General features: G+C 38.4%; 1 protein-coding gene across 7 annotated transcripts; it reads left to right on the top strand.

Moving 5' to 3' along the window:
• The first annotated feature begins 462 nt into the window (after window positions 1-462).
• Tial1 (TIA1 cytotoxic granule associated RNA binding protein like 1) lies at window positions 463-21,506 on the top strand. Of its 7 annotated transcripts, none has more exons than XM_076911346.1 (13): window positions 856-1,368; window positions 3,791-3,850; window positions 7,913-8,009; window positions 14,174-14,323; window positions 14,557-14,611; window positions 14,748-14,835; window positions 16,689-16,764; window positions 17,659-17,767; window positions 18,520-18,615; window positions 18,729-18,813; window positions 19,014-19,137; window positions 19,473-19,612; window positions 21,129-21,506. In XM_076911346.1, exons 3-13 carry the CDS (start codon window positions 7,998-8,000, stop codon window positions 21,253-21,255), a joined length of 1,062 nt encoding a protein of 353 aa, XP_076767461.1. In that variant the 5' UTR covers window positions 856-1,368; window positions 3,791-3,850; window positions 7,913-7,997; the 3' UTR covers window positions 21,256-21,506. The 7 variants fall into 7 exon arrangements, with proteins under 7 accessions (XP_034355227.1, XP_076767472.1, XP_076767469.1 ...); XM_076911352.1 differs by having other exon boundaries at window positions 857-1,368; window positions 14,225-14,323; XM_034499336.2 differs by lacking the exon at window positions 3,791-3,850 and having other exon boundaries at window positions 463-1,368; window positions 14,225-14,323.
• The last annotated feature ends 1,976 nt before the right edge of the window (window positions 21,507-23,482 follow it).

Here is a 23,482-nt window from a genome sequence, read left to right as displayed (position 1 = left end):
AGTCGCCCAGTACCTAACTCCAGTTCATGTTTTAGCATGAGACCTGGTCGTCGAGCCTCTTTGCTGTTTTCAGTGATCATTAGTTTTTGATAAGGTCTCGGTATCTACTTCAGGCTGGTCTTAAATCCATTATCCTCATGCTCAGCAGTACTGTGCGCCACCACACGAATATTTTAGTTTTAACTAGGGATTTGAAAAAGGCGTAGAGGCGCAAGTCATTTGTATGAGGGGCTGCTCTTTTGCCGCCTTATCCACTAATCCGATGAGATAATGGGTAGCGATCCTTGTGGAACTTGTAAAGCAAGTTACAAGCAGTATAGTCTAGAAAGGCCTATCTGGTCGGAACACGTGCTCAAAGACCAGGCTAGCTCTGGTGTAGCCCGATGTCTGCCACATCCCTCCGGGTTCAGAGTTGCCCCTCTCCTGCTCGTCGCGTGAGGCGTCGGTTGTTGAACACGGACCAGTAGTTCTGAAGGCAAGGCCGGCTGGCGGGGGAACCACGCGGAGCCAGCACACCGCCTGATCCGCAGTTGAAGAAACCGCTCTGGGGCTGGACGGAGGCGGAGCAGAAGCTCACACTGGACCAACAGAAGAGCCTTAAGATGCTAGGAGAGATCCTGGGGCGGGCCCCGGCGCGAGGCACTCTGGGATTTGTAGTTTACTTCCCGGACAGCTCCTTTCTCATTTCGGCCACCCGCCTTTTATTCCTCGCTCTCTCCCTGCACGCCGACTACTTTGTCGCGGCACGTCCTCACGTACGACTACACTACCCAGAAATCTCTCCTTCGCGCTCCGGCAGGCGCAGGGTCTTCCTTGAACTACAGTTCCCAGAAGGCCTCTGGAGAAGGGCTTCCCCCACTTTCCCGGGACCGCAATTCCCGGAGGCTAGATTTCGCGGCTTTTCTCTGTGTTGGTTTTCTCTTGCAGCTGGTTAGGTCTTGACCGGCCAGCAGACCCACAGCGACGACGTGTTCCGCCGTGTCCAGCCACAGGGTTTACTCTTTGGTCGGGCTTTCTGTCTCTTCAGCCACTTTTGCTGGACAGGCCGTCGCAGCTGGCCTGAGCAGTGACCTGGCGGGCCGCGCCTGCGCCCTGCCGCGTTTCCTGCCTGGCTGGTGGTGGCGGCCATTTTGTTCATCCTCCTCCTCCTCCTGCTCCTCCTGGTTGGAGCGCAGTGTCCGGAGCGGGCTGGGGGGAGCGAACCCGAGAGAGGGGTTCAGTACCTTTTCATCTGTCCCCAGCCGGCGCCCGGAGCCCCCCTCCCCTTCCTTCCCGCCCCCTCCCCTCCCCAGCCCTGCCCTCCCCCTTGTCCCGGGATCACTCCGTCGCACCCACCATGATGGAAGACGACGGACAGCCCCGGACTCTGTGAGTACCCGAGATCCGGGGTGCCAGGCACCGAGTGGCCCGGGCACTGCGGGATGCTAAGGGAGGGAGAGCAGGAGACCGGGACTAGAAGCGGACGGCGTTGCGGTGGCGCGGCTGTGAAGTGCATTCCTCATCTGTCCCCTTTCCCAGAGAAGGAAACCCTCCCTTCCCCCCAAACACAGTCACTTCCTAGGGTCTAGGGCTTGTCTCGACCTTTTCCTCCCGACCCCTTTTCTGTACCCTCTTGCTTGGCTGAGCTTGTGCACGGCTGAGGCTGTCAGGCGCGGGATAGCTCCTGTTCCCCCTGTGCTTTGGGGGCCCCGGGCTGAGCCAGGAGCGGTGGGTCCCCACGGGGGCAGGGCTTGGCGGGGGTGGGACCGCTGCTGCATCCTTTGGCATGAACACTCAGCCCCAGTCCACGTCCTCAGCAATCCACGTCCTCAGCCTCAGTGGCTCCGAGTCCTTCTCTCCAGCCTACCACTCTTTAACCGGAGGAACCCCTTGTCTCTTTCTGCCCCACGTGCCCCACGCTGTCAGAAACGCCCGCCTAGCGCCTGATGCTTTTGAAGTGCCAAAGTGGTTGCCTTTTGCCGCCGTGCACCTCCTCTGTCCCTTGGATAACGAAGTTTACTTTGAGCGCTCACTGCGCCAAACTGACAACCAGTTAAACTCCTTTCGCTCAGTGATGCCGCTTCCTAATCCGTTTGTGCGTCCGGACCATCAGAGTTCGATAAAAGGATGTCTGCTCCCGCTATTTGTTCCGTGTCTTTTGAGTGCTATTTTTCGCGGTACAGCTGTCGGGTTTCACCTGAAGCCCAATCTAATGAATGAATCGCATCTTCCAACCGCTTAATTGGCGTTTCCTTCTTTTCTCCCCCGATGCAGAGTGATGACTCAGCGTCTGTATTCCTTTCCAAATAGTGTGGCACTCTTTTTTTTTTTCTCCTTAGTCTGAGTAATTTCCAATTCATTGTTTAAAGTAAGCACCTTGGGTTTTCCCAGCCTCTCCAGGCCCACTACTCCTGCTTGGAGTAAATACAGAGTCAGCCTGCCGCTTTGTCTCTTTTGCCTCCCTCTGCCTAGTATTGATTGATATGATGGTCAGAGTCCACTTGGCTGAGTTAGCTGATGGGGAAAGTACTTTTTGGGGAATGGACGACGGTGGATAGACATTCAGGACCTCTGACTAGCTTCTCAGAGCTTCATATGTAGCACAGAAAATGTGTTCAGCAAAGAAGGTCCATATGTATATTCAGTGTTGATACGGATTTTTTTTTTGAGGATTATTTATACTTTTCATTTTTATTTTTCTTAACATCTGGTTTGGGAAACCTGAAAACATCCTAAACATATGATACCCCTGAATGAAAAATCTTTGTGTGTGTGTGTGATTTTCCATTTCTGCCTTCCTCAGAAAAAAGATAATTGAGACAAAATTTGAAATTTGTTCTTCAACGTTTGTTTAAGCCAAGGCTTGGTATTTTATAGTTAGCGGTGAGTACCATGATAGGAGCATCTGGAGAAGCTAGACTTAAGGCCTAGCAAGTATATATTCAAGGAAGATGACAGTTACATTGTATCTAAAATACCTGAAATGTCACCGTTGCATCATAATAGCTACTGGATAATTGGTAATTCTCATGTCTCATTAACTGCATCTATTTGTTCCTTAGAAGAGGTTTCCTGTTTTTGTCTGTTACATAGTATGCCTTTTCTGTTTCTTTTATTCAGGTAATCATCTTTGCATCCACTATCAGATCTCCTCTAGACCAGAGCTAAATTTTGATATTTCATACATTTATCATCTCAGATCTCTTGTCTTTTTTTCTGAAACACATTTCAGTTGTCTATGTTTGGTTACCTAAAGCTGATGTGTACATATGAGTGAATAAACATCTCAAGCTCTATTGTTCCTGTATGTTAGTATGTGTTTATATAGCTTCCTTTCCCACTTTTCTCCACGGGAAGTCGAGGTGTTTTGTTTTGTTTTTAAATATAAGGACTGTACAGCTTCCTAGATCTTAAACCTTACTGCACTTAGTTCACTCCTTGGAATATAAGAGGTGCTCAAATATTTTGCAATTGTACTTTGGTTAAATTAATGTTGTCTTGTTTTTAAAAATTATGTTGATTTAAATTATAGGTATTGTCATACTTCCTGAAGTTTGTTTGTACATACACACACAAATACACACACACACACACATACATATGTAAACTTAATGTAAAGTCTTGAAATCAAAGTAAATGTTTAATAGGATATGATTTTGTTTATGAAGGACCTATATTTTGCATTGTGATCTATGGATTAGGTTTCTCAAGTGACTACTATGGTTTTAAATAATGTTATCTAAATAAAGCTTATCTTAATTTGTTTACTTTAAAATGCCTGTGTGTTACTAGTAAGGTTTTCTTCCTGCAGACACACACAAGCTAAGACATATGGTTATCTTCAGAAAACAATATGGTGTTTATAGCCTAGGTAGGTTTTTAAATATTCATTATCTACAGTATTACTAATTTATTTGATGATATTTAAAGTGGTATAGAATTGCCTTGATGTTGAATCTGAAATCCTGTTTGTCATATAGTTGCTTTAAAAGTCTGTTTTCTGGTGTTCCTTATTCTCATTTGACATTTATTTGGGGTTATTATGTATTATTGATCTTAGAAACAAACCAATGAGATCACAATATGAGATACCGGTGTTTGATAGACTAGCCTTGTAGGATACACTTCAGCCTTGGGTTGCGTCTTTGCAGTGCAGTGATTTATCTGTGGTATCTGAACCCACAGTGTGACACTAAATTATCAGTCAACTGTAGTTTAGTCATCTGTTTGGTGTACTAAAACCCTAGAAATTGTGGATCTAGGATAAAACCAATGCCGTTTGTTAAGGCTATTTATTCTTCCTTGATACTCAGTAAAAAGGAGGAACTAAGCCATTGATTTAGAGTTCTGAACATGTGTGAACAAAGCAGAAGAAAACAAGCTAAGATCTCATAGACTTGGCCACACCATTGATTTAGCTGGATTGTGGCTATAATCAATCTGGTTCAACTTAATCATCTTTGTTTCTTCAAAGTGTGTGTAGGTCCAACCTTTAAAGGTCTTTGGTCAAGGTAGTTACCCTACACTACTGTGTCTTTCTTCTACTTTGCTACCTTCCTAAAATGAAGTAGTCAACTTGGACAGTCCTTTAGAGGGCTATTGAGGGTTATTGTTGAAAATCTCCTTTTGTATAGGAACTTGTTAAGAAGAATCAAAAAACTATCTTTATGGAAATGTAGCCCCACTGTATTTTGTATAAAAGTACTGGTAATTTCAGCCTTGGTGGGGTTACTTTCCAGAATGAGAGCACATTCAGTAGAAAAGCTGTCATTAGCTTTCTGCAAGGCACAGTGTTCTTAATTTCTGCCCAGTTGGACATAGGAAGTAGTTCATTGGCAATGTGAACTTCTGCCTGCTGTGAAACTGCCAAGTTTTCTAGTCTCCAATTGACACTTAGACCCAATGTTAGGGATAAAGGTATCATTTTCAGTTATTAATGCTTCAGTTTCTACAGTTCCTGTTCTTAGAAGACAAAATAGACTGTAAGGTATGCATTTTCCTTATTTTTCCTTGAGTTAAAAATCATTTTGGAATTTCCTAAGTGTTTTCTGTTACTATAAGAACTCAACCCATTCTGCCATTTTGTACATGTTCTTCTGGTAGAAAGTGCATATTTAAAAACTTCAAACTTTAGAATATATTACTACTTAGCTGCAGCAGAAGGTGAAGTATAGAAAATGCTATCTGGAGAGAAACATATCAATTCAATAAGCTACCAAAGATGATGCTTACTATGATCAGTTTTGAACCTTGTCTTAAATACCTTTGTTAGAATTATTCTGGGATGGATTATTTTTTGATAATGCAAAAGGCACAGTATACTACAGTATTTTTAGGAGTATAAATTGTTGCTTCTATTATATACATAAATTACAGAACCTTTAGTAGAAAAGTCAGTCTAAAATTTAATGTAGGTGAAATTATATACTGAATTGTGTCCTTTTTATCTTAACAAATTACGATATCCTCTATTATGGAAGGTGTTGTATGCTTTTAAAAGTCTGCTGCTTCAGCAGTTAAATCTTAGTGAAAGTATTTGAAAAAAAATAGGATAACTCAGTACTGGACTTTTCTATAAATATCTCATGGCATTCTAAACCTAAATGTTAGCAGTTCTGATCTTTGGCAGTGCTAGATATGGAAATAGATTATCTCCATCAGTGTGCCTCTAGAGTCTGGCAGTTCCCTCACTGATTGGAAATGGGTTGACTTAAAATGAAAGTCTTCTTAAACAAAAACAGCTTTTACTGTGACTTAGGCATGAAAAATAACATGCATTTTTTTCTTTTAAATGAATGTTTTAAAATGCTAATCCAAACTTAAACCTGTTTATGTCATCAAAACTTTGCTATAGTAAAACGATGTTCCATTATTTTTGTTGCTGGCTAGCTTCACATTTAGAATTCACTGCTATCCCTTGTCCTCTCCCAGAAATGAGCAGACTAGACTGGTTAGATGAGTATAGTGTTTAGAAAAATCAAGATTACTTGCTCATTTTCTTTATACTGGGTCTCTTACAAATGCAAGTTATTTCATAGTCACAGGCTTATAAAGCCTCTGTGAGTGAAAAGGGACACGCAGGTGTTTATAGCTAGTTCATGATCCTCTAACTGTTTACTACTGGAAAGAAAAAGAATCACTGCATGGCCTACAGTGGGTCAGCTCCATTTAAATAATAAGGAAAAGATGGCATACAAGAGTTAAACCAGTTTGTCTGCTAGCTTGTTCTTTTATTTCAGTAGCACAGGACTTGTGTTTCAGCCTTCGAACATGTACCCTGAGGTCATTGGTAACCACTGTGAAGTTCTGAATAAGCTGGGAAGCTGCTGCTCCTCTTCTTCTTCTTCTTCTTCTTCTTCTTCTTCTTCTTCTTCTTCTTCTTCTTCTTCTTCTTCTTCTTTTTCATTTTTACATGTGTATCTGTGTGTGCTTGTGTCTGTGTGCATCATATGTGCGTACATGTGAGCACAAAAGTGTGGGAGGAGGCCAGAAGAGAGTGTTGGATCCCCTGGAACTGGAGTTGCAAGCATTGTGAGCTGCCAGACCTAGGTGCTGGGAACTGAACTCGGTCCTTTGCAAGAACAGCAGGCATGCTTAGTGTCTGGGCCACCTTTCTAGCCCCAGTTCCTTACCCATTCTTAACCAATCTTTAGGTTTTTCTTAACCATAGCTTTCTCTTGCCCTTTTTCTTTTAACATGTTTTATCTGAAAGCTTTTTATGTATTTAACGTGGCAACTGTTGCAAGCCTAATTTTGGACTCAGCACTGTTTCCTGATGTTGTATTGTGGTTAGAAAAGTAAAATAGTATCCTTTTACTTCCCAGAAGAAACTATGTCACATTTTACAAGTAATATTTTGGTTTATGAAGTGGTTTGTGACAAATGTACATTTAAGGTGTTTATTGAGAACCAGAAAGACTTTTGGCAATTTATTGAAATAAGTTAAACCCATAGTGTAAAAAACCAAGGTAGTCATCTCTTGGAGGTAAGGTGGTGACTTCTTTTTTCTTACTAACATATTTAATCAACTGGTAATTTGGGAGGAAAAAAATCTCAAACTTTTAAATTTTTCTCTGAATTTCTTTCTTTTTTCTTTTTCTTTCTTTCTTTTTTTTTTTTTTTTTTTTTTGGTTTTTTGAGACAGGGTTTCTCTGTGTAGTCCTGGCTGTCCTGGAACTCACTCTGTAGACCAGGCTGGCCTTGAACTCAGAAATCTGCCTGCCTCTGCCTCCCAAGTGCTGGGATCAAAGGCATGCGCCACCACCACCCGGCTTCCTCTGAATTTCTAAAGAACTCTTCTTAAACTTTTATTTGTTATCCCCATGAAATTGACTTTTGTTGATCCTGATACTTTTTTTAATGAGGAAGTTTAAATTATTCAATTCCCTTTTTCTTTTGTATTTTTATTTATTTATTTTTTTGTTGTTTTTTATTTTTTAGAGCTGAGGACCTAACTCAGGGCCTTGCGCTTTGCAAGCGCTCTACGACTGAGCTAAATCCCCAACCCCCAGTTCCCTTTTTCTTAAACACAGCAATGAAGATGTACCATCCATCAGTAACTGTCTTTTTTAGCCAAAAGTGGAGCTGACTCCAGCTTCCCCTTCCCACCTACCCTCTGTTTTGCTAGAACAGCTGAACGCCCACTCTCTTCTTTGTTCATGTCATTGTGTTGGTTAGCAGTGTTAAGACAAGCCCACTAACAACTACTGTCTAGTATTAGTTCATCAAGATGTTTTGGTAAATCAATATTTGTCATATTTATGGTATAAGTTATTGTAAAATAGAAAATATAGCTGTCATAGGGCTAGGCTTAACTGGAAAAATTTATCAAAGACAGGGACTTGAAATAAAAGACAACAGGTTAAATTAACACATTATAGGTGTAGCTAAAGAAACATTGCTGATAATGTTTTCTTTTTGTTTTCTCTCTCAGATATGTAGGTAACCTCTCCAGAGATGTGACAGAAGTCCTTATTCTTCAGTTATTCAGTCAGATTGGACCCTGTAAAAGCTGTAAAATGATAACAGAGGTAAGGTCTTCCTGGCTAGACGTGCCATCTAGTACCCTGATACTAAACATTTTTAGATGATACATGAGTTGATGAACATAATTTTAAAATTCATTTTCATTTAAGCTATTTTAATTTAAGCTTCAGATTATTCTGTTGGAGAGATTCCTATTTGTGGTATTGACTTAATCCGTTGATTTGACCAGTAATCTAGGTGTGGAATAAAGTCTGGTGTGAGAAGGCAAGGACTCTGCACTGGTATTACACAGTCCTGATGGAGTTACCTTCAGGTGATTCTGCTTGTGAACAGTCTGTCTGGGAAAGATGGCAGATGATGGTATTTCACATACTCCAATGCAAATACCGATAATTCAGTCTACGTTTCAAGTTCAGGGTTTGGTATGTTTTGAAGTCAGCATTTGGTTATTATGTGCACAGTGGAGCGAACATCTTATGTATCTTTAGAAAATACTAAAGCCTGAAGATAGGAATTTAAACCATTATAATAATTCTATTTGGTCTAGAGATGTAGCTCAGTGGTAGAGCAGCAGTTTCATGATATGCAGGGCCCTGGGTTCAGCTCATAGTGCCTTTACTTTTCTCATTACGACTCTAGTTGTACACAATGACTCATATATCAGTTTTTCTTTTCTTTCTTCCTTTCTGCTTGTTTATCAAATTTGTTTGATTGCTGTATATCAAATACTATGGTAAGTGCTAAGAATGCATTGGTGAATAAGAGAGATCCTATCCTAATTAGATTTTAGGGCTGGTAGGGGACTAAAGTCAACACTCACATAGAATACAGAATAGGAAGCTGGGGATCATCAGCTTACAGTGCTGCAGGAACTGTAGGAGAGTGTCTGCTGTGGCTGTGGGTCATGGGAAGTTTACACTTCTGCAGTGAAGTCTGAGGAAGAAGATCTGTGACCTGTGATCTGGAGCAGTATAAGAGGAATGCCTGTGAAGAAGAAAAAGCGGAGAGCTCGTTCCTGTTAGTTGTGTTCAGTAGATGTATAGATGGAGTTTGAAATGGAATTAGACATAGAGATGCCAATAGGTGATGAGACAAGTGTTTGGAAGGGCATGGAACTGTACTGGTTTCTAAGGAACTGGTGTTTTAGCCTAAAATGGAGAACTATAAAAAAAAAAATCTGTGAAGAGCATAAACCTTTTAATCTCTTAATTGATAACACTTACATTCTGTTGTGTATATTTTTCCTTCTTTTCATTTCTAACTTTGAGTCTACATTCTTTCATTAATAAAAATACTTTTCATGGGCACTATTGAAGACACTGTCAACACAATGGAAAAGCAAAGGAAGTTCCAGTTGAATAGAGAGAAGAGCTATGGAGAGAATAAGTGTTCTGTGATGACTGAGTGGAGGATGAGGCAGAGGCCATGTGGAAGGGAAGACCTTACCTCTCTTAACCTAGGCAGGAATATCAAGGTGGTATCATCTGTGGTAAAGATGGTAGAACAGAGGGAAAGCAAAACAGCAAAGCTTTCGACTTCATAAAGAGGATGACTGGAATCTAGTGGGTGGTTGTGGAGAAAGGGTCTAGGAAGGCAGGCAGGATTCAGAATCTCAGGGCAGTATGGGCCAGGGCAGAGTTGAGATTATAGTGAGTCTAATCTATATGTTTAAAGGTCTGTCTGTGTGGAAAATAATTTGGAGAGGGTTGTAGGATACAAGAGCAGGAGAAAAACCAGGTGGGTTTATTCCGCACATCTGTATAAGAGATGATAGATTGGTTGGGTGTTAGAGTAGTTTAGAAAGACAGTATATACATTGAGAGTTTTTATTTTGGAGGTAGGAACAATAGGACTAGAATGTCATAGGGGTCAGGGGAGACTTAAGATTCTTGTCAGGGCAATCATGTAGGAGTAAACATACTTCTTGCTGAAATGGGAATGACTGAGAAAGGCACAGGATGGATGGAGGAGTGGTGGCAATCAAAAATTTTGTTTTGGCAGTGTTAAATTTAAGATACACTTTGGCTATACAAATGGAGGTTTTGTGTAGGAAGTTGGATAAGTGAGTTTGGAATTGCAGAGAATGGTGCTAAAGGATACAGTAATTTTTTTTAATCCATGGGACTAGGTAACATCACCTAGAAAAAGGGTAGAGGAAAGTGAAGGGCCTGAGGTCTGAGGCCTAGAGCTTGGAACAAGTCAGCATTCAAGAGTCCCAGACAGAGTTAAGGTGGAGGGACAGACCTTCTGAAACAGCCTCCAGTGATGAAGTGGGACACTAACATAAGAGACCATTTACAGGAGGGAAGATGGTGGTCAGTTGTTGTGACTTGTGTGGAAGAACAGAAGAGAGATGAGGTGGCAGAGAGAGGTCACTGGTGAGTTAGCATGCAGTTTCAGTGTCTGGGGTCAGCTTGATGGCAATGGCTCTGAATGACTTCAGGAATGCAGAGGATGGAGAGGGGAAAGAGTCACTAGAATAGTCTTGATTCATTTGATAAATATTTTTAAAAATCTCTGTGTATACAGACATTTGAGGAGTGAGAAGAACTATTTACAACTTAATCATGTATTCTAATTCCTAGATTTGAACCTGTAGATAGCTTTAAGATCTCTCATATATCTGTTTTGACATTTATATCATCCAGCCAGTAATGATGACCAGACTAATTAAGGAAAGGACTCAACTGATTGTAGAGTGTTACTTGGCAGTGGTCTAGGTAGGAAGTTTCTAAAGGACATAGTCTCCAGGCAGGAGTATCTAACATCCAGACAGTTTCCTTTTACAAATTTGGTTTTGTTATGCAAAGAATCCTGAGTAGCTGGGCAATGGTGGTGCAAGCCTTTAATCCCAGCACTTGGGAGGCAGAGGCAGAGGAGGCAGAGGCAGGCGGATTTCTGAGTTCGAGGCCAGCCTGGTCTACAGAGTGAGTTCCAGGACAGCCAGGGCTACACAGAGAAACCCTGTCTCTAAAAACCAAAAAGAAAAACAAAACAAAACAAACTTTCTTGTTTTTTTGTTTTATGACTTCTTTTTATTTGGTCTGTATTGTTGAGACAGGTCTTGCTATGTCTCACCGTGTTGTTCTTGAACGAGTGTTGATACTGCTGAATTGGAGGGGCTGTAGGCCTGGGCAACCACATCCACCTGCTTTGATTTTTTTTTTTCCTTTCTTATATTAGCTATTATCATAGACTCTAGTTTTCACTATATAATGGTATGCAATGTGTATATACATATAATCTCTAATTTTAAGACAAACATTAAAAATTTTAACATCTGACAGTTGAGTTTAAACACAGATTAAACAATGCGATGTGAATATTTAAATATAATTGTTTTCCCTTACCTGAGGTCAGCTTCAGTTCAAGATATAAGCGAAAATGGAAAATTTTACAAGAAAAGAATTTATAAGTTTGCTTTTTGTTTTTGAGACAGGGTCCCTGGCTGTTCTGGAGCTTGCTGTGTGAACCGAACTGACCTTAAGCTAGCATAGATCCACCTGTTTCTGTCTCCTGAATACTGGGATTTAAGGCAGGTGCCACCATGCCCATCCCAATTCAAAAGTTTTGAATTAAGGATCTGAGCGGTGTAATGAAATCTCTTAGTGTCTAGAATGAGACAAAAAGAATTTGTGTCCAACGTATTCAGATTGTGCATGCTACCCACCTATGAGTCACTTAGTAACTGTCATCAGATGACTATGAAGCATCTATGTAGTGCTCATGTTCCAATAACTTGTACTTAATGATGGCTCCAGTGTGAAGTAATGCTGACAATCACAAATCCCAAAGATAAGTCCAAAAGTGCTTCCTTTAGATGAAAAGGTGAAAATTCTGCAGTTAGTAAGTAAATTATTGAGTTTGAATATCAGCAGTAGGAGTGAATCTTCTTTGAAAGTGTAAAAAATGAAAAAAAAATTATTTCAAGTTTTTCTGTTGCACCTAAAACTCCAGTTAGTGTATTCTGGCTAAAGTGTGTTATTCTGATGGACTGGCATTTCTGGCCAGTCAGAGTCATGTGGTATTTGTCTCAAAAGAAAGAAACAAACAAAAGATGGAATAGGCATTATAAGAAAAATAGTATTAATAGGACTTAATGCTATCATAAATTTCAGGCATCTGTTAAGGTCTTAGAACACCTTACCCAGAGATACGGAGAGCCACAACACATGCACACACGGAGTATGAAAGTATTAATATGAACATATAGGAACTGGCCTGTTCCTGCTTGGATGAAATTGGTATTACTCTGCATGAATATACTAGTTTCCTAAAATCTGTGATGGTTTTATATGTCATTGTATTAAAATGAGACAGGATCTTACTATATAGCCCTAGCTGGGCTAGAACTGTTAATGTAGACTAGGCTGGCTTCAAACTTGAACTTTGAGATCCACTTGCCTCTGCCTGCAGGGATTAAATATGTGCTCCAAAATTGGCCCAGATTGTTTTATTTTTTTGTAGTCTGTCTGTCCACCGTCAGTGAATGTGTCTGGTAAATATTCACTCTTTCACAGGGGAAAACTTGAGTGTTTTTTATTTGGGGTCTTCTCCTATTTTCTTTCTCTGTTTCTTTCTTTTGTCTTATTTATGGTTATGACAATAGGATTTTGTATGAGAGCGTGTAGAGTCCACGTATTATTCTTAGGACATTTTATGTTAAATAGTGCTGAATGTTTTTAACCTGACATTAAAAATGTACATTGATCACTCTAGGCCTTTTGACTAAGATCAAGTGTAAAAATGTACATTGAGCTGCTGTCCCATACAGGTTTCAGTTGTCTTAAAAAATATGTTTTTTTAGGTAGCACTAATTTCTTAGCATCCTTATTAGTTAGGTATTTTCCAACTCATGAACGTTGTTGTTGTTCTTTTTTTTTTTTTTTTTTTTTAACTTGGTGCTTTGTGATACGAATTTGTAGCTCTGCCCTGGGTTTACTTAATATTTATTTAGTTACTTGGTTTTAAGATCCTAGGTAGCAAACCCATGCCCTGACACATGCTAGACACTTGCTCTGTCGCTGAGCTGTACCTAGTATGTGCTAGAATATATACATTTTTAGCAGTTATATTCTAGGTCACTAGTATATTTGCTTGACACTGAAAGACAAATTCAAAATGTCTTTATATTCTCCAGTATATTATGCTTTTTTAAAAGGTACATCTTTTGTATGTGTGTGTACATATGGAGATCATGTTGGCCTTCAGCTTAGTCTTCTGATTCTTCTGCCTCTGCTTCCCAAATGCTAAGATTACATGTATGTATGTATGTATGTATGTATGTATGTATGTATGTATAATCATGCCTAGCTATCATGCTTGTTCGAAAGATGGAGGATTCATTTTATTAACTAGTTACAAGAATTTTTCTACTTTTACTCTTTATTTCCTCTTTTAGAAAAGGACTACATTATATCTAACGTATCTGGTTAACAATACAGAATGCCATGTATTGTACTCACCACCCTCGTTTTGATCAGAGGTATAATGGACTCATTTCTATATATTTTGTTTGGTTTTTTGAGACAAGGTCTCTGTATAGCCTTGGCTGTCCTGAAACTCTATATAGACCATGCTGGCCTGGTCACAGATCTGCCTGCCTCTGCCTCCCAAGTGTTAGGATTAAAGGCGTGCCACCATGACCAGCTACAGTTTTGTAGTTTTTTTCTTATAAGCCTGAAATATAGTATATGAAGGCTTGTAATACATAAGTAGAAATCAGCCTTTTAAAATAATGTTGGAGCTGGGTGGTCATGGAATCTGCTCTTAATACCAGCTCTCAGGAGGCAGAGGCAGGCGGATCTTTGAGTTTGAAGCCAGTCTGGGTTACATAATGAATTCAAGGACAGGAAGCAAGGTTTCTCTGTTTTGGGGAAAAAAAAAAAAAAAAAAAAAAAACCCACAATCCTAACAATAATAAATATAATACTGATGATGTCGGAAGAAAAGAGCAGTGGTGAGCAGTCCTCACTGAGTCTGAGGTGGAGGCTTGAGACTAAGGAAAGGTTCTATCTTATTAGACTTACTTCCCCAGTCTTCTATCTTCTAGTTTAACACTCACAGTCATGATTCTTTACTGTTTGTATGGCTCTCCTTATTCTAAGGCTCAGCTTAAGTCTTAAGAGTTAGGCTTTCATAGACTTATGGATCTCACCTTGTGCATTCCTAGCTGTCAGTAATGTTTTTTCCTGGATTTTCTTCTCAGCAACCCGATAGCAGAAGGGTCAACTCTTCTGTTGGATTTTCTGTTTTGCAGCATACAAGCAATGACCCATATTGCTTTGTGGAATTTTATGAACACAGAGATGCAGCTGCTGCATTAGCTGCTATGAATGGGAGAAAAATTTTGGGAAAGGTAAGAAAATCGGATGATGACATCCAGTGAATGTGTATGTTTGCATGTTAAATCAGATTGTATTCTTTCCCTAGCAAGATTAAAAATAGACAGTCGGCTACTGAGTGATCTCTATTCAGCCTAGTCCCTTTGCACAAACAATTCAACTTGATAGATGGTTTATTAAGTGGTAAGTGTTAACAGTTCGTAATGACATGCCTAATAATTGTATTAAATATAATCTTTGTTTTTAGGAGGTCAAAGTAAACTGGGCAACAACACCAAGTAGCCAGAAAAAAGATACTTCCAGTAAGTACTTGTGCTGCATGTTACTGTGGAAGAGTGACATTATCCTGGCAGCATTACCAGCTTACCTAAGGTTCTTTCCCACCTTTAGTGTTGCCTGACTTCTTAAGTATTTGATTACCAAATGCTTTGATTTCAGATCACTTCCATGTCTTTGTGGGGGATTTGAGTCCAGAAATTACAACAGAAGATATCAAATCAGCATTTGCCCCCTTTGGTAAAATATCGTAAGTATCATAATCAGTATCAGACTCAGTAGTGATAGGCAGAACTGTATGATTAACATGTATTAGAATCAAGGATTTCTTTCTCTAGTTAGTGTGTTTTTCTTTTGTTTTTACTTTTCTTCTTTTGGTTTGTTTTGTTTTTGAGTAGATGTTGTTGCAAATGTTGATGTCATTTCAATGTTTGGGGTCTTGTTTTCAGATAACCTTGTGTATAATATGTTTAAAATTTTTAAGTGATTCTGTTTGTTATATTTAAAGCAAATATTTAGATGGTAAAACTTCTAGTTCTTTGTCAAATGTTTTCGAATATTGATGGTTAAGAATATTGGGTTAATGAAAACTAAATGTGTTCTTTATTGTGCATTAAACTGTTATTGAAGGAGTTTTTAAGTGGGGGGGGGAAATCTAGGCAAATCTTTGTATTTTATGGTTAAATTGGAAATGTTCATGTTTAAATATAATGATAAATGTGTTTTAATATTTAGCTTTGAGAATATGTAATACCATTGCAATATTAAAATGTTTTCATGTCTAGATAATAAATATGAGATTAAATTGACTTTTGTTAGTGATATTTGATTTTGCTAGTGAGGGGACAAGTATGGGTTGATTTTTAAAAATATATGCTCAAGTTTTGTTATTTGATTAAATATATTGGAAAATTAAAGGTGGTTACAAGTTCTATAAAATGTCTTGATTTTGATTAAAATGAATTGGTTATATATTTGTTGATTTAAATTAAATGTATAACTACAGAAATGTTTTAAGAACAACTTTTTTATTAATTTATAACTTGTTGTTCTATAGATTTAACTTATTTGTAAGAAAGATTTAATTCTTAATTTTCTATTTTGATATTTGCTTTGCTTTTTAATCTAAATGTGGTAAGTAGTATTGTTGTAAAATTAGTGTAAAATGATACAGGTTGCTGTTTTTGATCTTTATTTATACCTGAGACCTGCAGTTTTTCTACAGTCCAAGTCACAATTAAAAGTAATAGCATTCTGGTTATTTTGCAGAATTGCTCATAAGAATGGACAGGATCTTGAAGGCTAACTGCAAGGAACTGTGCACACTGGAACTCAGTTGTAGATTTTTTTTCTCATTTCTATTTATTCTTATTATACATTATTTATATATACATATTTTAGTATTTACATTTTAACATTCTATATTCAGTGGAGTTCTATATTTCCAATCATTTTAACTTACTCACTAAAATTTCTGTGTAAATTTGTTGTTTTCGTACTGGTGTGCTTAGCGTTGTTGTTAGTTTTTTATTCTCCTTTCTTAAATTTCTGAAAATGTCAATTTTTCAAAATTTACAGCTGCCCAAACTCCAAAATGATGATAGAGAATTGACCAAGAAAAATAAAGAAATCTGTTAACAGGCCATGTATGCCTTTTTAATTCCTATTTTTTCCTCTTTTTCAATTTTTTAATATTTCATATATTTTGTATCACTAGGCAGAAGACATTTAACTATTTAGATATTGCATGGTAAAGTAGTTAGCATTGTTACAGTAATTTATAGAATCAGTAAATCTTAGAGGACACTAGCAGATAGAATATTAGAAAGGAAACTGTTGCTCCTATTAGTCTTCAGATCTGAGTGTGTAGTTAGAAAGCACAGGTTATGTGATTAGGTTGCATGTTTATTACATGGTTTTGTCCTACTGCTTTTTTCTAACAGGTAAAGAAGCATTAGGGAGAGTTCAGGAATGGCTGTAGTTAATTAGGGCTAACTGGAGTTTATTTTTAAAATGCTCACAATACAGTGTGTGTGGTTCCTTTTAGTTTTTATTTGGAGGGTGACTTTTACTTCCCTCATTTAGCTGTGCTTCTTTTCACAGGGATGCCCGGGTAGTTAAAGATATGGCAACTGGAAAGTCCAAAGGCTATGGCTTTGTATCTTTTTATAACAAACTGGTACGTTCTTTCAGTTAACTCAATTCAAAATCTTCAGTTCTGAATTAGTTGCTTCATTAAAATTAATGATTGAAATTTAATGTGATAGAATGTTAACTTAGAAATAAAACTTTTATATAATTTCTTTCAGCATATTAGTAATAGAAGATAACTCATTCTTTCGTTAACTTGAAAGTACCTAGAAAAGGCTAGGGTGATCACACAGTGAAGGAAGATTACTAAAACACATTTGTGAATTGGTGAAGGCACAGTGAGGTAGAAGTCAAGCCCAAGACTAGTAGAAGCAAACCAGTTATGAGAATCATGTTCAGTTTTAACCAGGGAAGTCCGATTTTTAATCATTTCACCCAAATTCTATTTTTACAGTGAGTATTGTTACAGCAGTGATGTATGTTAGCCTCTTTTTTACATTTTCTTCGGTAAATGGTATATTACAAAGAAGCCATAAAGTCAAGGCACTCTGAAGTGACCTTGTGAAATGCCTGTTTTTCTTTTTCTTTCTTTTTTTGGTTTTTCAAGACAAGGTTTCTCTGTGTAGTCCTGGCTGTCCTGAAACTCACTCTGTAGACCAGGCTGGCCTCAAACTCAGAAATCCTCCTATTTTTCTTTTGACACATTTGTGTGTATTTGAGAAAAAATGATTTTTGGTTAATCAATGCAACATAATTCTTGAACTTAAGTGTTATATTAGTATTTTCAAACCCATTAAGTAAAAAACAACTTTTATGGTTCACCTTGTTTATTGGTGACACAGTTGTTACTGATGCTTAGTGGACTCCCAGATGATGGCATGCATTGGACGCAGCAGTGCAGCTTTCATTTGTCTTACTAGGTTTTAGTTTTGTCCTTTGTTTCTGGTTGCCCTTTTAAAAAATGTTTTCTTTTTCTCCATAGGATGCAGAGAATGCAATTGTGCATATGGGGGGTCAGTGGTTGGGAGGTCGACAAATCAGAACCAATTGGGCCACACGCAAACCACCTGCTCCTAAAAGTACACAAGAGAGTAAGTTACAGCTGTGTACCTATTGCAAGTATAGACTGGGATCACATCAGGTAGCATTATGTCTTATTTTCTTAGTATTTACATTAGTGTAAGACCTAACCTTGTATTTCATTATAAGAGCTTTAGATATAAGTTGAGAACCAACTGGTTTATGTATAGATAAGATATATATTTAAAGCTAAGGCCATCGCTGAGTTGGTAGAAGTTGTGCTTGCCTAAGATGCACAAGGCCCCTGGGTTTGATTCCTAGCATCATACAACCAGGTGTGGCTGCGCATGTGTATAATTCTAGCACCTGGGGAATGGAGGCAGAAACAAAAGTTCAGAGTCCTCTTCAGTATCATAATGAGTTCAAGCTTAGCCTGGGATACTTGAGACCCCACCCCCAATGTGTTAAATCATAACATTGAGAAAAAAAATTTATTCCCTCCCACTGGGATATATCTTAACAGTGCATAGCCAGGAATGGTGGAGCATGCCTTTAGTCCCAGTACTTAGAAGCAGAGTCCAGCCTAGTCCACATAGGTCCGGGATGGCCAGGGCTACATAGAGGGCCCCTGTCTCTAAAACAGAGATTTAAAAATTATGTAAGAACAGAAGATTGTGTATATGTATGGTGCTGGTAGGACCTTGCACATGCGAGACCAGTGTTCTACCACTTAGCTATAACCTTAGCTGAAAAAGGAGTTTTATAATACTGTATAACAATCCAGATTTCATTTTTTTTTTGTTTGTTTGTTTTCTTCTTATAGCTAACACTAAGCAGTTGAGATTTGAAGATGTAGTAAACCAGTCAAGTCCAAAAAACTGTACTGTGTACTGTGGAGGGATCGCTTCGGGCCTGACAGGTACAGTGCTTGGTTTCCTAATCGCCCTCTGTTGCTATGCCAACGCTATTAGTATAAATTCTATGGTTAGCATGAGCTTTAAATATTTTCTTTATATGCTTTTATTTGTATAGATCAACTTATGAGACAAACATTTTCACCATTTGGACAAATTATGGAAATAAGAGTTTTTCCAGAGAAGGGCTATTCGTTTGTCAGGTACTGTTCAAGCTCTGAGATAATTAGTCCTCCTGCATCCTCTTCATTCCTTTCACTTACAGTATTGGATCCTTACTAGATGTCAGTTTACCTATGGAATATATAATGTGAGAAAAATGACAACTAAAAGGTGGCTAATTAATGAGTTTGTCCATGTTCTTAAAGATTGAGGGCAAAACCTCACTGTTTTCTCCTTCTAGATTTTCAACTCATGAAAGTGCAGCCCATGCCATTGTTTCTGTGAACGGTACTACAATCGAAGGACATGTGGTTAAATGCTATTGGGGTAAAGAATCTCCTGATATGACTAAAAACTTCCAACAGGTAATTCGATTTTTCTTAGCGTCTTTTAAGGTTTCCGTTTTACATACCTATGTAGGATCTTTGGAAATTGTAAAATAAACAGTAAAATAAAGCATATAGCTGCTTTCAGTTAATTATGTAAAATGCTATTTCAAAATTGTTTTGCGGTATTAACTGAATCTTAATACTTTCTTTTTACAGGTGTCACCACCCCAATAAACTTAGACAATGATAAATAACAGAGTCCTATTCACATAAGGGTGCTTACTTAGTTTTTCTCTTCCTTGTCTCCCACTCTTTCTTCAAATACGGTGTTTTGTTCTTTTTCCCTAAAACAGTTATTTGCTTTTTCCTAGGTTGACTACAGTCAGTGGGGCCAGTGGAGCCAAGTGTATGGCAGTCCACAACAGTACGGACAGTATATGGCAAACGGGTGGCAAGTACCTCCCTATGGAGTATATGGGCAGCCTTGGAACCAGCAAGGATTTGGAGTAGAGTGAGTTGTTTTGTTTTTTTCATTATAGAAACAGATGAACTTCTGGTAAAAGAGAAACCTGTGCTCTTCTAGGGGAGAGTCTATTGAAATGGTTATACGTTAAGGTATTTGGGTTATAGATGTTACAGTAACAAATCTCAGGAAATATGGTTTGTAATGCTTTTAATTACAGAGATGGGGAATGCAATGTGACCTCTCTATAAACAGTTGGTAGAATTTGACTTATCTACAGTGGCATTTTCATTTAATTTTGTGTGTATAAAAGATCTTTGTCTAGAATATGCTTAGAAACGTGATTTTTTTTTTTTCTTCTCTTTTTTTTTTTTTCCAAGACAGGCTTTCTCTGTGTAGCCTTGGCTGTCCTGGAACTCACTCTGTAGACCAGGCTGGCCTTGAACTCAGAAATCCACCTGCCACTGCCTCCCAAGTGCTGGGATTAAAGGCGTGCGCCACCACTGCCCGGCGAAACATGATGTTCTTATATTTTGTCTTTATAGGACATCTTCGCAAGCTATATGACAGCAGTTTGCTTTCTGTGATGATGATAGAGTGGGTTTGTTGCTTTACTTTCTCTTCTAGGCTGAGCTAGACCTTTATTTTCACAGTTTTATTGAGAATACTGCAAAACTCAAGGGCTGTAACAAGAGTACTGCCTACTAAGTAATTTATTTTTACTTTGTAAGACAGTGTCTTCATTGTAGCCCAGAATGGCCTAGATCTCACTTGGTATCCCAGGCTGACCTCAGACCTAGACTCATAGCAGCAGTCCTGTCCCAACCTTTCAGGCACAGGGATTACAGATAGGAGGCCTTATACCTGGCTCTGTTACTGTTGTTACTATTATATTTTATTTTTGAGAAGGACAGGGTCTCTCTGTAGCCCTGGCTGTCCTGGATGTCTATGTTTTTGAGATGGTCTCAGTATAAGCCCTGGTTAGCCTGTAATTATATAGACCAGTTTGCCTTCAAACTCAAAAAGATCCACCTGCTTCTGCCTCCCAAATGCTGGGATCAAAGGTGTGTGCCATCATGCCCAGCCCTTATTATTTAAAAAAAAAAAAAAAAGCCAGGCAGTGGTGGCGCACGCCTTTGATCCCAGCACTTGGGAGGCAGAGGCAGGCGGATTTCTGAGTTCGAGGCCAGCCTGGTCTACAGAGTGAGTTCCAGGACAGCCAGAGATACACAGAGAAAGCCTGTCTTGGAAAAAAAAAGAGAAGGAAAAAAAAAAGCAGCTTTCAGGTAGTCTGCAGACTGGAGGTAAGTTATGATTATCTTAACAAAACGAGCTGGGTTGTAGGGCATTGTATCATGTAAAGAAGGTCCGGGGTTTGATCCCCAAGCACAGCAATGAAGAACAGCTTTAAGACTTAATGGTAGTGTATGTGTTCTGCATGTGTTGTGTTGTAGATTTGTGGTTTGTCATGTGTTCTATGATTAGACTCTGTCTGATTTTATATATCTGTATAGATGATCTTTTTCTCATGTTTGCTGAAAATGTTTTCCCCCTTTCTTCCAAGTCAATCACCTTCTGCTGCTTGGATGGGTGGATTTGGTGCTCAGCCTCCTCAAGGACAAGCCCCTCCCCCTGTAATACCTCCTCCAAACCAAGCTGGGTATGGAATGGCAAGTTTCCCAACACAGTGAGCTGGGACTCTAAACACAATTATAAATCACCACAGGCTGCAATCTCCTGTGACACTGAAGACATGAAAAGTAAACATCGGAAAATGGAAATATTTATTTTAAAAATTGAAATGTTTGGACCCTTTAGCACAGCTTTGCTTGGTGAAGGACACATGTCTTCTAGTTCTGCCTTTTTAAGTTTTTGTTCATGATGGATATGAACATGATTTTTCTTTGTGTACAAAAAACTAAAATAAAGTCAATAAAGACAATTCTGACTATAAATTTTGATATACTAGGAGAAATGGGTGATACACTTTGATCCTTAGACACTATTCCGTTTTTATCTTGCTGTTCAGTATTTTAACTCACTGTGTTTTTAAAAGAGCAAAAAAGGGAGTATCGTGAAAAACTGAGAATCACATCAGTTCATCCAGAATTCTGATACTCCCCTCCCATCCCTGAGGTGGACCACATAGAAGTCAGCAGGAAAAGTGTGATTTCAGAAGAAGTACATGATGTGGGAATCGCTGTGGAAGAAATACGTTATTCTCTTATGTTAAAGAAAATGAAGCCAGACTGAAAGCTTGCAGCCTGAATAAGGACCAGCATCATAGGAGTTTCTTGAACAAAATTGTTGATGGTCCATATTAAGACATATTTTTAAAACTTTAAAAGTGTTGGTTATCAAAAATGTATATTACATTTCATTTTGGGGGAAAATTCCAAGTATGGTGTTTATATTAAAATCAGATGGTCATACTTGTGCTTTTACATGGAGTTTAAATGATAAACATTGTAAATATTGAGAACTACAGTGTTTCAAAAGCATGCTTCAACATAGAAGTAGCAGCAATGTAATTGGAGGTGACAACATGCTGGCTGCGAGTGCAGTGCTCGGGAGCAGTGTTAACACTGACGTCTTCACGTCTTCACGGTTGGCCATGTAAAATGAAAATGACACAAATGACTACACAGAAGAAGCCTTAATTTCATACAAACCTTTGATGCATTAGTATATTCTAAATTTTAAGTGGAAGTTAGATTTGGGCTTTCCCCCCCCCTTTTTTTTTTCTTCTCTCTTTGTTTTGCTTTATTTTGGTTCATAAATACCTTGATCAAAACCCAGTGAAGTGATTTCAGGGTTCCTATAAGTTGTATAGCACAAATTTTTTTAAAAGAAAATCTTGGGATGTTTTTAAAAATTAGAATATTTTCCCCAAGAATTTTTTTTTTAACAAGATTGCTAAAATAGGTTACTTAGACAACTTGATGTACCAGTTTGTAATCTGATAACCAATCAGAGTCTTACACAAAGTTGTGACTTTTATTCTAATTTGTTTTTTTTTCCCCTTGGGAGTGTGTGGTGACAGATCTGAATAGGCCTGAGTTGTATGTGTGCAGTTGTAATTGAATCTTTGGGAAGATGTGGGAGTTCCAGACATGCTCCCACAGTATCTTTCAGTCTATATGGATACAGTCTGCCTCATAATTCTATAAAATGAGAATGTGAACTAGATAAAATCCTATGTGTTTCAATTGTGACAGCTGGGGATGCAAATATTTTAATAGTGTGTTAAACCTGTTGGCCTGTGTATGCACAAGAGCAAAAAACCCTAACCTAACCTTTTTGAGGTAAGATGGGTAAGATGCACCTGGCATCCACACTAAGCCGTTGAAGTCTAAAGATTAAGATAATGTGGTTTTGGTTTTTGTTTTTTTGTTTTTGTTTTTTTATATTGGTGACCACAAAGATTCTGGAATTTATTCTCTCCTTCACTTAGAAATACAGCCAAATGTATTCAGCATAAAAATTTACAGGGTCTGAAGTTCGTTTTTGAGCCAAAATCTTTATGTACCTTAGTTTTTTGTTGTTGTTGTTTTGTTTTTAAACCACAACTAACCCTGTGTTACACCGTTAATGACTAAATATACCCATGGGGGGTTTTTGGTCATACCTTTGGGGAATGTTTTTGGAAAAGTTATTTTATATTTTATAAGAAGAAAACAGGAAGCTATATTCTGTCCTTGAGTTAAGATTTTCATTAAACTTTGTGAAACTCGAACAACCTAAAGACTTAAGTTGATAAATTGATAAAAGCTTATTAAATTAAAATTTCAGTTTCCCGTTTTTTCCTCTGCCAGTAAATTACGTGGCTTATTGAGATAACTAATGGCTAACTCTATCTAACTGTAGTCTTTTCTGTTTTATATGAGTTAATAAAATTATCCAGACTAGTTACATTGC

Source organism: Arvicanthis niloticus, chromosome 1, assembly GCF_011762505.2.
Source record: "Arvicanthis niloticus isolate mArvNil1 chromosome 1, mArvNil1.pat.X, whole genome shotgun sequence".
Taxonomy (NCBI): domain Eukaryota; kingdom Metazoa; phylum Chordata; class Mammalia; order Rodentia; family Muridae; genus Arvicanthis; species Arvicanthis niloticus.
This window is presented reverse-complemented; position numbering and strand designations above follow the sequence as displayed.

Excerpts from the sequence above, each read along its gene's own strand:
- Tial1 (XM_034499335.2), top strand. The coding sequence starts at position 1,337 with ATGATGGAAGACGACGGACAGCCCCGGACTCT. Across the intron at positions 14,324-14,556 it reads GGAGAAAAATTTTGGGAAAG|GAGGTCAAAGTAAACTGGGC; the intron begins GTAAGAAAATCG and ends CTTTGTTTTTAG. Across the intron at positions 17,768-18,519 it reads TCCTAAAAGTACACAAGAGA|CTAACACTAAGCAGTTGAGA; the intron begins GTAAGTTACAGC and ends TTCTTCTTATAG.